The 13,786-nt window shown below is 41.2% G+C and overlaps 1 protein-coding gene across 1 annotated transcript in view; it reads right to left on the minus strand.

The window, feature by feature from the left end:
* T265_03508 (hypothetical protein) overlaps window positions 1–2,694 on the minus strand; it is a gene marked incomplete at both ends in the record, with an annotated part of 16,266 nt that extends 13,572 nt beyond the window's left edge. The window contains 2 exons of the mRNA XM_009168020.1: window positions 140–328; window positions 1,836–2,694. Coding sequence (XP_009166284.1) covers window positions 140–328; window positions 1,836–2,694 — 1,048 coding nt within the window. The remainder of the gene's footprint in view (window positions 1–139; window positions 329–1,835) is intronic.
* Between the last annotated feature and the right edge of the window lie 11,092 nt (window positions 2,695–13,786).

The following is a 13,786-nucleotide window of genomic DNA, read 5'->3' on the forward strand; positions in this document are numbered from 1 at the left end:
CCGGGTATGGGAGACTCTGTGAGTGTCGCGCGGACACCCCCCAGTATAGCTCAATGGGTCTCCGAGGTACATAAACCGCCACACCACGGTAAGGTCCAGTCTCTTCGTGACGGGTGCACGAATAAATATGCGCCCTCACCTGGCTTCCTGCTTGGGGTCGATATTTTAGCTGTGAATGTGGTTGACGGTGCCTGTTTCTCTTCCTCGACTGGTAAGATGACGGGAACCGTTGTTTCCTGGAACGCAATTTGACCGGATGTAGGTGCCTCCGATGAGAATACCGTTGAACTAGCCCGTGTAGTTGAATATTTCGCTTTGAAAATTGTAGCTAGTGAATAGGGAGCAACAAAGAATGATAGAGGGTAGAATTATCTGAAAACTTAACTACGGGCGCTCGTCGCTCTGAAACACGCGATTTGAAAAGAATTAGACCCCTTAGCGAGAATTACGTAAAACTTGATGAGTTGGTTATTGAGTCACATTTAGCACTCAATTGGATCCATACAGAATCACAATTATTACTCAACAAACCGGTTTAAAAGTACCTTTTAGTTAAGTGATGACTCTTCGGTGCATTTCAGAGGCTTTTCAGCTCATATGTGAAGATAACACCCTTAGCAATCTAGGACTCTTCTACTGCTGATTTTTCGGTGATTTTAGATCAGGACAATAATTTACAATCACTTTTGGAATATCCATGACCTTATCATTTTTCTTTCGACATAATTTATGAACTGCACCAGGGTATCAGATAATGGAATAGTTTCATTCGTGACTGAGATTGTCGCTACCTACGGGCATTTTTGTTTATGCAATTTGCCAACTACATACGTTTGGTTAGCACGAATAGTTTGAGAGTTTGGGGATTATAACGGTAGAAAATGCATTAAGTGCAGGGTCCTGACACAGATGTCACCATTTCCATTTTATAACATGAAAATAAGGTGATTAAAACGTTCTCCTTAAACCTCAGCTTTGACGTAAAGCTGAACGGATCTAACGAGTATTCTTGTTACCAGGAAGTACAATAAGATAGCTAATGAGTGCACTAATTGTTCAAATGAGTATATTCTAAAGGGCACTGGTAGGTGAGTCCATTTTTTTCCTTCGCGGTTACCGGAACAACTGAAAAGCAAAACATGGCCTTGTATAATTCACTAAACGTTGTTGAAATGTTTTTATGGTTGTCAGTTGAACCTGGTAGATGCGAAGGGGTGCACGGTGTCGGATTAAATTTTAACCACGGTGCAATCAGAACACTAATATGTTTTCATGCGAAATGTAACAGAATTTAGATTGTTGTCATGTGCCTTCTCTACCGTTTCTTTCTTCATACAGCATACATTAGCACTATATTCCTGATGAGTGACATGTTGAAAGGTAACGTTTATGAACATAGATTTTCAGCCTTTTCAGGGAGAGAGGTAGTGTTAAACACACCCAAAATAGGTGCCCTGAAATCCTCCAAGTTTAGTGACATCCGAAGTTCGATTATTCCTGATCATAAGACTATTTGGTATGTTAGAGTGACGCGTAATGCCACAACATCAGAGAAGGCAAAACAAAATCGCAGTTGGGCTAACCTACAGTGCTATTAAGGTGAAACATGAATTTACGAAATACACACAAGCCTCCGTAGTCGGAGGAACACATCAAACACAGATCGTGACTTTAAGCTGGTTTTTTAAAACGAAAACACAACAGACTGACGTAGTCCACATCTCGTCCTATCATCGTTCCGGTAAAATAATCTCCAAGGGCTTTTGCCAAAAACAGTTTGCTCTGAGTGGCAAAAAAACCACCCAAGAGATTCACACTGGAATAAGATTACTCACCGGTTGTTGTCAATGCGGAATGAAGTGTCTGCTGAGTCACGCTCGTCTGCTGAGTACTTGTTTCAACTGATGAGATGGTGTCCGATGGTCTGGTTTCTTGCTGTCTCACATCCGACTTGGCGTCCGACAACGCATTCACTCCGACCGTCGTCTGTGTCTTGTGTCCTGTCCCAGTTCGTGTTGCGTTTTGAGAGTGCAATGCACTTTCGCCTTTCCCCAAAGCCTCCGTATTTCTTGTCGAAAATGACACTGTTGTATTGGAGCTTATGTCTGTCTTCGGAGTATCAGATTGTCCGGCGTGAACTGAATTTCTCAAGACAGTTTCTGAGGCAGTCTGGAGGAGGCTTGTTTGGGCGCTTGATCCCATCGCGGTGGTAGCGGTGGTGGTGATGGAATAACCGAGTTTGTTCGGAGTTGCGGGCGCACTTACTACCAAACTGGAGGATGGTCTTCCATCCTCTGAACTTGGGATCACGTCTGAGCGGCCGTTGCTCCAACGCACCGTTTGGGATGTGGTCGTTTGGATACTGTTGTCGACCTCCGTTGTTGGACCGACGATTTCGTCACTCAAATTCCTGATCGATGCGACTCGTTCGCTTGACGTTTTATTGTTGGGATAGCTGTCGGTCTGTTGTGTGTGGTCTGTGCTATGTTGCTCTTCATCATCCTCAGGTGTTTGTTTAGCCAGATTTGTGTTGCGTATTGTCTGTGAGGTGCCAGCGGGAATTGATTTGTGGTGTGCAGTTGTTGTTGCGGTGGTGGTTGTTGTTACACGTACCTCTGTGGAAAGTTGATGGGATTCTGTGTTACTAGGTTGCCAATCCTCGCACTCTGTGGAATGGAATTCAATCAGGCGCATTCATTGTCTATTTTTAGCGAAAGTTTATTTGGTCATTTTTTGTCTTGCTAATCACGCTAATTGGACGATTCTTTTTCGGAATTAGCTGGCGAAACCTGGGACCCTCTAGTTTTTCTGTTTGTTATATTTAGCTTAGCGTTTTTCATACAATCCGCACATTGTTTATCTTTTTTCTTCAATATTCCGCCATGTTGCTTTTTGTCATACGTGTTCCCTATCTGGTTTGCCGTTTGTCAATTTTCCGTGTGTTCTTTTTGTTTCCTCTAGCAGTAGTTTTACACTGTTTGATTAATTCGTCTGTTCAGAGGACTTGTTTTACAACATACTTTCATATTTGGAGCTATTGTTTTGTACAAATCCGTTTGTCGAACGGGTGTATACCTTTTGGTTACATGGGTTTGCCCGTACTAGTGCAACTTATGTATCCTTTCGAAGCAATATCTAAACCAATCAAATATAAATTGCACAAAATTTTCCAACCGTGTCTCTGTTTACTTTCCCAGTTTCCTTATGTTGGCAACCGGGATTTGTTTTTTGGTATAGTTCTTTTGAATACGTCCAGCGTATTATATATTCGCATTCATGTTACAAAATGATTAGAGCTTGGCGCTGGTTTCTTCTCCACACGTTGCAAATCAGAAGTCCTTGCTATGTAGATTTTCAACGGAAGAATTGTTTATTGGATGCCTTCCCTCTTTATGTACCAAGTTGCATGCGTACATTTGCTAGGTCTTCTTCATCATGCTCACTCTACATATTCCACTCTGTGGTCCATATACTGCATTGCAGGCGATACTTTGGGGAGAGCATACTGATCAGAGATCTCACTTATTGTTAACACTAAACCAGGTCAAATGCAACAGTGCAGTTTAGCTTGTCTGTGTAGATTTTTCATCTTGCAAGCCAGCGAGAGTCAATTCTAACTGGGTGGTTTCTAACAAGTTTCAGGCAATTACACCATGATATCCTGGGAAATGTTCAGAATCAATCCTGTCGGTAAAGTCCCTGGTTTCAGAATATCTACTCAGTACCTTATTTTCAAGTGCTGGTAGCCCAATGGTCACATGGGCGCGAAAAGTTAGTTAGGTGTGTATCAAAAATGATCACGTCTTGGGTCCGGAGAAGCTAGGTACATTGCGGTACGCCAGTAAATCAGCTCTTCTCGTTGGTTCTTTGGGGGTTACGGAGGAAGTATTACTCAAATGTTACTGACATAAGGAAGCCCAAATGACAGATTGAGATAATCTTAGTTCTGTATTGGTATACAATTTGAATACATAATCGCTAGTCGTAACCATGCTTTGATTTCGGCCAAAACCTCAAGGAATACGTCCACTGGTTTTGTCATTTGGTTTTGTCATGGAAATAAAAAAACATCCATCTTAAAGGAACTTTTACTTGTTTAGCTTACTCTGGCTTACGTCATGCGAAAATTATCCGAATAGTCCATTTTATCGTGGTTTACCCCAAATATGAATGAATTTTGAATCACTTTGCCTTTGGAAAATCACACCATGTCACACAAAAAAGCTTACCAGAAAACCGTACTCCATCGGAAAAGGCCTCAGTGTCTCCAAGCGTGGGCTGAAGCTCAAAATAAATGGACGCCAGATATCTAACCGTATTCGGTTGCACGCTTCGGAAAATGTTCCGTAAACCCACAGCGAAAACAAGTTCCAGACTCAATTCAGCATAGATTTCCGGCAATTTCGCTTCAGCATGTTCATCGGTTTTAGTCGTGATCATCAAGTTACAGGTGACAATGTATTCCTGCGGGACATTTCCTCCATAACTATATACAAATTTAACCTAGAAGACAAGTTAAAAAGTTGTATACTTATACAATGACTCCTTGATCATGAATAACTTAGTAACGAAGGTCCCAAGCTAGAGTCGCAGTGTCTTTGTCTCTTCAGCATAAAATTCGACATATAAGATTTCGCTCTAAAACCAAAGAGCACAACCAGGCTACCAAAACTTGTCAATTCATATATTCTGAGAAAGCGCTGGAACTGCGTGTGTTGTACTACGATCTACGTCACTTCTAACAACCTCAACCAAAGTAAAACCTACCTTTAGCAAACACAAGAAATTGAAAGAAATAGATTGCCCCATAAAGCTGTCTCCCTTAACAGTAATATTTCTCAACCCTCAATTTTCAGCATTTGAACCTAAAAAACTACTTTATTCATGATGTCATTTATATCAAGATATCCGCAATGACATGAACATAAGATGTACACTCACTCATGCTTTGGTTACAAAGCAGATAAAAAGTAGACCTTGTGTTTCTCGAACCGGAGACATGATGGGATAGCAATAAAACCTGCTCAAACTTTAAGCTTGGCCTCCATGATCATCTTTATTTAAGCACTAGAATCAGCCTTATATTATTATCTGCTGTTACAGACAATTTATAACCCGTGGACTTGTCGGTAATTTTATTTCGTTGGTACGGCCTTTACATTCGGTTCTCAATTTCAGAGCGAACTTTTGCAGCCCATGATTTGGCGATCATTTCTTTCAAGATGTAAACAGGGCGTACAATGATCACGGAGCAATTGGATAAGAAGGTTTTGAATCATTCCCTGTCAAAGCGCGGTCCCTATAAAGAATACGGGTAAGTATGAACAAAATCTGACCGATTTGCCGGCTTATATTTTACCGTTTAGAGGAAAAGTAACAAAAAAATTAGTTTCCACAAAGCCACTAAGCTTTTGGGCTACATTCGGTTATACAAAACCTCCGTTTTACAATAGAGCACCAACTGCCAAACTCTTTTTATTGTGTTCGACTCCAGCGGTGTCCAAACTGCCACCGATTGCTGATACACTTGGAGAAAACCAGAATCGGAATTTAGAATGGCTGCACCCATCATATATATATATATATGTATATAGATATATATAATCAACATGTACGTATCATATATATGATGGGTATATGTGTCTCTGAAGCGGCGTGCTCCGAAGCAACAAGAGCACTTCGAAGAGATAGTCACAATTACATAGAATCGTGACACATGCGTGTATAAATAGCCTTGTGAGTGACCGATACACTGAAACTGGTCCACCTGCAAATATCAACCGGTAAGTGAGCTTATTCCACTACCTACTTGACTTCATTATCTTCATGAGGATTACACTGTTTATACTAGGTTGCTTAACGGGAAAACGCTATTACCACAATAACGGTGGACTAACAGGTGGCTTCCGAGAACTTTGCTGCACTAAAATGGAAGTATGTGGTGTGATGTAGAAAGTTAACGTTGGAACTCCTACTTTAAACGAGTACGTGATCTCAGCGTCCACTGATATTTTGTCCTCGGTAACTATTGCGTCTAGCTCTCTTTCAACGTCTTGGGGCAAACGCAATGTGGACCTTAGTACAGATCGACTTTATCTTTCTAGGCTGGCTCACACAAATGGCGAACCAACCACTCTGCTAAAAAGGCTAATCTCTGTGTCTTACGAGGGGACATAGATCATGCTTCCATCCACAGGTCGATTAGCATCCATGTCCAAGAATGGGATTCTAATATAACCAAAACAAAGTATTCCACAAACTAAATGGATTATAAAAGTTTGTTTGCTTCATTCATAAAGTTGGGCTTTGTTTCTCAATCCCCTTCCAAAAGAAGAAATCAAATTAGTGGAGCTACTCTAGCTCATTGAATCTGTCCTAACTGACGAATGAGCGATTAGGTATTTTTATTTTTCCAAGCAAGCTAGCCAACTGTCATTGAGAAATTGACAAAACTTTTGGTCACCGATGTGACGATTAAGTCATACGAGACTGTTGCTCGATAATTCATCTAATATCAGGATTTCGCAGGCCTAACTTCGGGCCCTAACTGAGTCACTTATGAAAAACGGAAAAACTGGATTTATATTTACAAGAAGCAGTCAACAGATCTACAGTACACCAATCAAAACTTGATATCAGGCTAGTTGTTAAAACAGACTGATAAGGCCATCATCTCAATTATTCTGATAGAGCTTTGAATAACTCACATGGTTGCACACTGATTTTTGAAGGTTTTGAAAATCTTCCGAAACAGAATCATGGTATGATTCATGGTACATAACCGTCTGTCCGTTTATCATGTAGGTACCTTGAATTCGCATGCAGAGGTCTGAAAACGCAAATACTTTCTATGTGATACTCCTAAGCACGCAAATCCGACGAGGAACTAGCCATTAACCTTAAAAATCAAGGTGATCCATTATCCATTGGCACCCTATACATTTCCAACACAATCAGATTCCAAGTATAATCAATGAAGTAATCGGCTGTGGCTCACTGCTGCTGTGTCGGCAGCACTGAGCTCACTTGGGTTGGAACTGTGAATCGATGAGGACTAGGTAATGAAAGAACCCAAAGCTTCCATCACATGGTTACCAAGTATAAGTTCAGTATTATTACGGCAGGTCTAACAAGGATGGTATCGTGTTTGAAATAGAATTAAGGCTATTCAGTTTCTCTTGTTTTCTTTCCCCCATTCAGCTTGAACTATTCAAAATTCCAAAAATCATTTAACAGTGTTGTTTTCTTTGATGCTAAAAGAACAAAACGGTTAACTCTCGTTCATAAAGGCTATTCTAAGGATTCTAATTCATAAAAAACACCTGCTAGATCAATTCGTTCCTGAAAAATTGGGCTGTGTGTTCTAGATACCATGTGGCAGTTACACCTTTTTGCGCCTCTTTATCCTTACATTCGTTACTACTCTGAACTGCAGCTGAGATTCTCTGAACTCCCATTTGAATCCCGAAGTTTGGAAAATGTTGGTCTGGAAATTCCGCGGATAGACTAACTGTCGAATGATAAATCATTCACGCAATTATTGACCCGACATTTCAAGATGTGAGATGACTGAGATAAGGACAATATTGTACACTCAGACATACGTAGTGCGGCTAAACGGGCAGGTATTTGGGACGGACAACCCTCCGCTGGCCGAACGAGTGCTCTACCAGCAAAGCTATTGCGGTTGCCACTGCAAGTCACCTGCACTCCTCACTGGTCCATCAATTTGCTGACCAGCGAGTCACCAATCGGAAGAAGTGGTAGTCATCAATCAGCTCACTTTATGGTTATTCCAGTAGTTTAGATATTACCTTCTACCAGACACCCAGTGGCCCCCGGCAACGACCAAAATGACTTTTATTTGCCACCACTGGTTTGCTTTTTCGGCATCACGAGTAAATGTAATCGTGTGAACCACTAAATACTGCTCTTTCCGTCTACGGGTTATCAGTAATTTGGCTTATGGTATCACCTCATAAACTCACCTCCAGGTGAAATTGTTTCCTCCGAAATTTCCATCGGAATAAGCGAGTAAGGAACTGTTAATTTATCTATATTCCTGTTGGTCGGTTTTGTGTGTGCTACAAAGGTGAGTGTGGAGTTTGTCGGTGTATGGTCTACATTAACTTCTTCGGCGGAACCAGAATCGACAATTGTCTTTGGAAATAGGTTAATTGTTTCGAACCTTGGCATACTTGAGGATGTAAATTTTTGCCCGACCACGGACACCTGCGCTTCGTAGAGCTCAGAATCTTCGACCGACGAAACCGTCCGAATTTGACCGGCAACTGTTAAACTGATTCCTTTGATAATAATAAAAAACAGCATGGAGATATTCTTTTAAATTTGGTCACTAATACTTTAAAAAACTGTCAAATGAACTGTTGTCCGTCTCTTACTCTTAGGCTATCATTAGATGTCCAGTCATCTCGAAAGTCACCCACTTGTCTTGATTTCTCTAGAAGTAACGGCTCCAGATTTAAGTAAACTAAGAAACCCCAACTAAATGAGAAAGATCAATAAAAAACACTGGACACTTGTTAGCAATTCCCATTGAGCGACGCTTCGCTTTGAATTATCACATAGGCAACCCTAATGAACACTAACCCCTCACCAATCTCCCTTCGTGTGATACAAGAAGATAGTATTCTCTTGTACCGCGAAATCGGGACGTTCTGACTAATAAAATAGTCAATTTTCCTTACCTTATACCAATGTCCCACAGTTACTAATGGAATAGCGTATTCGAACGTTTACGAGATGTATACTGCTTGACCGGTAATTTGCATGAAGATGCGTACACAACAAGATCTGCTGAAACGCAAAATTTACACTACGGGCTAGAACAAATGTAGCTAAAATGCTTGACGAAGTAACAAATAATACAGTCATTTCTACTATTTTCACTGACGAATGTGGTCGGGAAAACCTTTCGCCATGCGGAAGTGACCTTTCTGTGCGATAAACTATAGCAGATTTGAGAAAAATTAAAACTTGGGGAAAGTAGTAATATTCTTAAACTTATTGTGAAACCTTATGTTGTGGCGTTCAAGCACGTACCGGACTATGTATGAATTTTGATTGATTAGCTCCGCTTATAGGATGAAGTTAAGATTGATATTTGGGTACCGCTAAAAGTAATGAGAACCTTGTTCATGATTCTTTTTTTCCTGGGAGCATCGTGGGAGTTGGGAGACTGTCTGATAGATGCGTCCCAAAATGTGAGACCTGTTCCATTCACGGCAAGGTGTAATGAACTGAATGTTATCCACAGACAACCGGGATCACTGGACAAATCACGGGCTGGACGGATCTCACTTCGTGCGTTCACTTACGAGAGTGTACTCAGGGTACAACGGGGAAATTACAGACTGCAAATGGAGTGCCAACCATCGCAGAACCGCAGAGAAACCAAATTAACCCTTGAAGGTTTCACTCGTTTGTGTGAGACTAACCGGAATTCGGTCACAGAGATTGCGTGATTCGGCGTGTTTAACCATATCATGAACTAGGTAACTTGGAGAGGAAGTTGGACAACTGGGCATATTTAATAGGTTCCACGGAATACTGACTGTATGTACACTTGGTCATGAATGTTTTCGATGACTGTTGACTTAGTTTAGAACTATATTTATCCTGGATTTAATTGGTTGTAGATTAACTCCGCGCCTAACCAATACCTACGGAATAACTCGAAAAGAGTAATACTGAATTCTTCTAAATGGTGTTTTAAAACAGAGAGTATCGAACCTACTAAAGCCAGTAAAACACGTCAACAAAACTAGAGACCCTTTTCAAACTTCTCACAACCTATGGTATTTTTCACGTCTTTTTATGATTAAACGGCCACTCCTCGAGCTCACACGAATTAATAGTCGTGTTTTTGAGGAAAAGAGCTGTAGACGATGTCCAGATACATGAAAGAATTCATCGGTCTGGACCCATCATGATTAAGTTGAAGAAAAGTGGCAGTGGCTTATTCCTGAAACAGTGTTCTTAGAGCTGTTTTGAGCCACGTCTTGTAGGGGTACTCAAGCAAGCTGACTCTAGGTACACCAAAAAAAGGCAGCCTTACTCTTTGTGAGGACATCTGAAAGTTGGAATCATATTTCATTGGTTAATCTCATTGGTTAATCAAAATGGTTAAACTAGGAAGCAGGCAGCTAGTATGCCGGACTATCGACTAGTGATATCTAAAACAGAACCCGTTCAGATGCGACGTCTCACGTGATCGGAAAGCCCTGAGCTAGTATGGGTGCCATGAAAGACATTCCATTGATTGTGTCGCCCCGATTTCTCTGCTTAGACACCGTAAAAATGACATCTCCCCATCAAGATTGGCTGGTTATTCGATACCATTGATAAAGAGTTGATCTGGGTCACAAACTTTAGGTTACTGACCATTTCATACAAATTATGCGATTTATAGCATCATCTTAACTCACTCCTGGGGTTTGGTTTGTACTAGTGAGGGTCTGTAATTGACTTGTTCAAGACCGTTTCCGGTGCCAGACAGGACAACTCCTGTCCTGATGCTTCACCGATTAGTGTATTAGTCCAAATTGTATCAAAGCCGATGAAATCGCAGGTGACATTAGCAACCTATCCCTACATTTTCCTCATTCCATTACAATAGACATGAAATACGCTTGAAAATGCCGCGACAACAACGAACAACCCGTGAACTCTTTCTTACAGGGGGTTCATTACTTGTATCCTGATTTGACTCGAATACCTGTCCCCAATATTACGGCCTCCTGAAAAACAAGATAACCATCATCCCCATGCTACCAATCATGACTTTGTTCCGATACACATTCCACTGATACATACATAACAGACACGTGCCGTAACGTATACTCAAATAATCGGAGAAGATTAAATTAGGGATGAGAATAAGTCATTGACTGAACCATCGGGTCTGAGCGACGTAGGCCAAGTACATATCGAGGTAAGAGGCTTTCCTGGGAGTTACGTGCTCAGCGAACGACCCACAAGTTACAAGTAGAACTCCAGCAGAACTATTGTTTGGTTACCTACTTCGTAGTGAACTGATTGCTCATCATTCAGCCGTATATGAAGACAGGCGTCAGTTACTGCCTTTCATACTTCGTATTAAACGACTTGCATGAAACCCTGGGATCAAGTTAAATCCAGTAAACTTACCCAGATGAAATGTCATTCCTCTATCAAGCACTGATTTGTCTATCCCCATTTAAACCAGTTAGCTGTGCCGTGTAGAGACACGCTAATTTTTTGATTGGAATGAAGGTACTTACAAACCTGTCTGAAGGAGATTGATGCATCCAGACACATCCAGAAGTAATCGTGGAGGGAACTCAGAGACAACCAAAGACAACCACCAAGGGCCGTTTCCGTCGTCATATTATTGGTCCTAAACCGTATTTTTGGAGGAAATGTGGTACTATATTTACTTTGGTCATTGCACTCATCTTCTTCTGTTCTGTCTGCTTTTTGAAGTCTAGGCATCACCCAAGTCATACTGTGTCAGCATTTGGCCGTCAGCCTGACACGCTCGCGCTTCCTTCCCTGATTGGCTCCTTTTACAACCCCATGCGAATTGTGTTCGTTTAGGTTTCGATATCCATGGGCGTCCACCCACAAACGTGATCGAAGATAACTGGTGGATGTACACGTGGCCATTTATCTACGTTTTCTGCACAAGACATTTTAAAACATTTCTACCCTATTGTGCAACACTTGTGACTACAGTCAGAATTGCGCTGCATCAGGATAATGTAAGAGAAGTAAAAGTAGGTGATGAAAGTGAGTTCAACGCAATGAAACAGATTATTTATATATAGTTTCGCCCATCACGGAATAGGTTATTTGAAGCTTGAGTTCAGAGGTAACGCCCAACCAAACAGTTCAGCGGTTCTTGATTTTATCTGCCTCCCGTGTGTTTGACTCGCATGTATGGATTATATGTATGTGACTTGCAGGTTTTACCAAATGCACTGGGAAGCTGATTACATGAGAACCGAAGGGAGATAGTCTAAAGATTTTTGTTATCCTTGAGAGCGATTTAATTTTAGCCTGGCCGGTGAGCCCAGAAAATCCGAAGAGGATGTTATCAGTTTCAGAAAAGGCTTGATCATTTAAGATTTCGCCACGACTAATTTTATTTACAAGTTAGATTTCCTTTTGAAATTTCCGGAATAAAATTCCTACCCAGTAAAAATTCTAAGCAGCAGCTACTTCAAACATGCAACTCAAATAGACCAGCTAACCGATACGCGCGACAGGACATCGCTGTATTTAACTAGGCATCAACTTACCTGATACCTTCTCACTTGTGTTGTTGACTATTTTTTCGACCTCCACGCTAGCCTCTGAATCGAAATAAAGATCACTCATAGCGTCCTTCTCATTGGTGGAATTAGCCGTTGACTGTGGACCAAAGTGAATTGTACTTGATTCCGACGAAAATTTCGGCAAACGTCCAGAATGATTTGGAATCGTTGTCCACAAAGAACACTCTAGAAAGAAAAATACAACTTCATTGATTACTTGTGTGACACTATCCTGCTCCTCGAAGCAAACTGCATTCAAATTTATCGGCTTATTAATCAATCGAAAGCAGCTGTACAACGATATACTTTGACCCACTTTATGAATACCTGATGCTTCAAAAAAGGTGGTGCGCACAACCACACTACTGTCGGATCTGCTGCCGCACTTCATCACGTTTACTAAGAGTTAACAGCGAAGGTCGCAGCACAACAATAGTGGGAACTACCGTTATATATCAAATTGTATGAATGTATCTCTGTAGATCAAACTAAAGTTGTTCGATTTGTCTGGAGGGTTTCGGGGGATATGTTCACTGGGGTACCACATAAGTAAAGCAACCACATTCCCAATATTTTCAGCAAAGCTTACCATCAAGTGGAGCATTTCATGGGAACCTCAAAAGCCGCTTCACCGCCTACAAACTTAAAGTAACCAGCTGAGAGGAATCAACATACCACAGGTCGCGCGGGTTCTCTGATAAGCAGTAAACAACAGATCACTAGGCGTGACCTGAGTCATCGCGGCACAAGCGGTGCAATAATCTCATAACCTGAGTAAAATTAGGAAAATCGAGGCTAGCTTAAACTGAAGAGGAAGCATTGGAATGAAGTTCGCTAACTTCTATCTGGAATAAGTTCAAGTGCTTGGTATGGTGACCATTATTCTTTCAGCAACTCGCAACGACATTTGCACCAGAAATTTCACTAACCAAAGACTATCAAAATGGCTGTTTAGGCAAACGATATGATGTGGTCTAGATAAAATAGTGTATTTGTATTTGAAATTGAGCAAAGAAGGGTATTCAAGCATTTCACTGTCAAGGCTTAACTTTGCTTTGTAGGTGTGGTGCAACCAGGTTATCGGTGTCATAAATATGTTTTCAGATATCCCGCCCTCAAAAAAAGCCGCACCATGAACAAGATGGCACTTACGTCGATCAAGTATTCTCCACCAATCCTTACAATCTGATCAGGCTTACGTAAGTAAACTAGAAAGCTTCATGAAGGAAGCTACTCACAAGGTTTCTGAAAACTCTTCGACTCTCTTCTTTGTGTGAAAATGGGCAAACGTCTTACAGCACTGTGATAAAAACATACAGTCAAAAAGCTGATGCTCATAGACACGGCCCACATATACCGGTATATCAGAAGCAGAATAATGCACGAAGACCCATCTTTCCACTTGGTATCTGCTGAAGTATTAAATGAATGATTCTGGCAGATGCATCGGCTAACCTGATTCACATGAA

Source organism: Opisthorchis viverrini (genome assembly GCF_000715545.1).
Source record: "Opisthorchis viverrini unplaced genomic scaffold opera_v5_51, whole genome shotgun sequence".
Lineage (NCBI taxonomy): Eukaryota > Metazoa > Platyhelminthes > Trematoda > Opisthorchiida > Opisthorchiidae > Opisthorchis > Opisthorchis viverrini.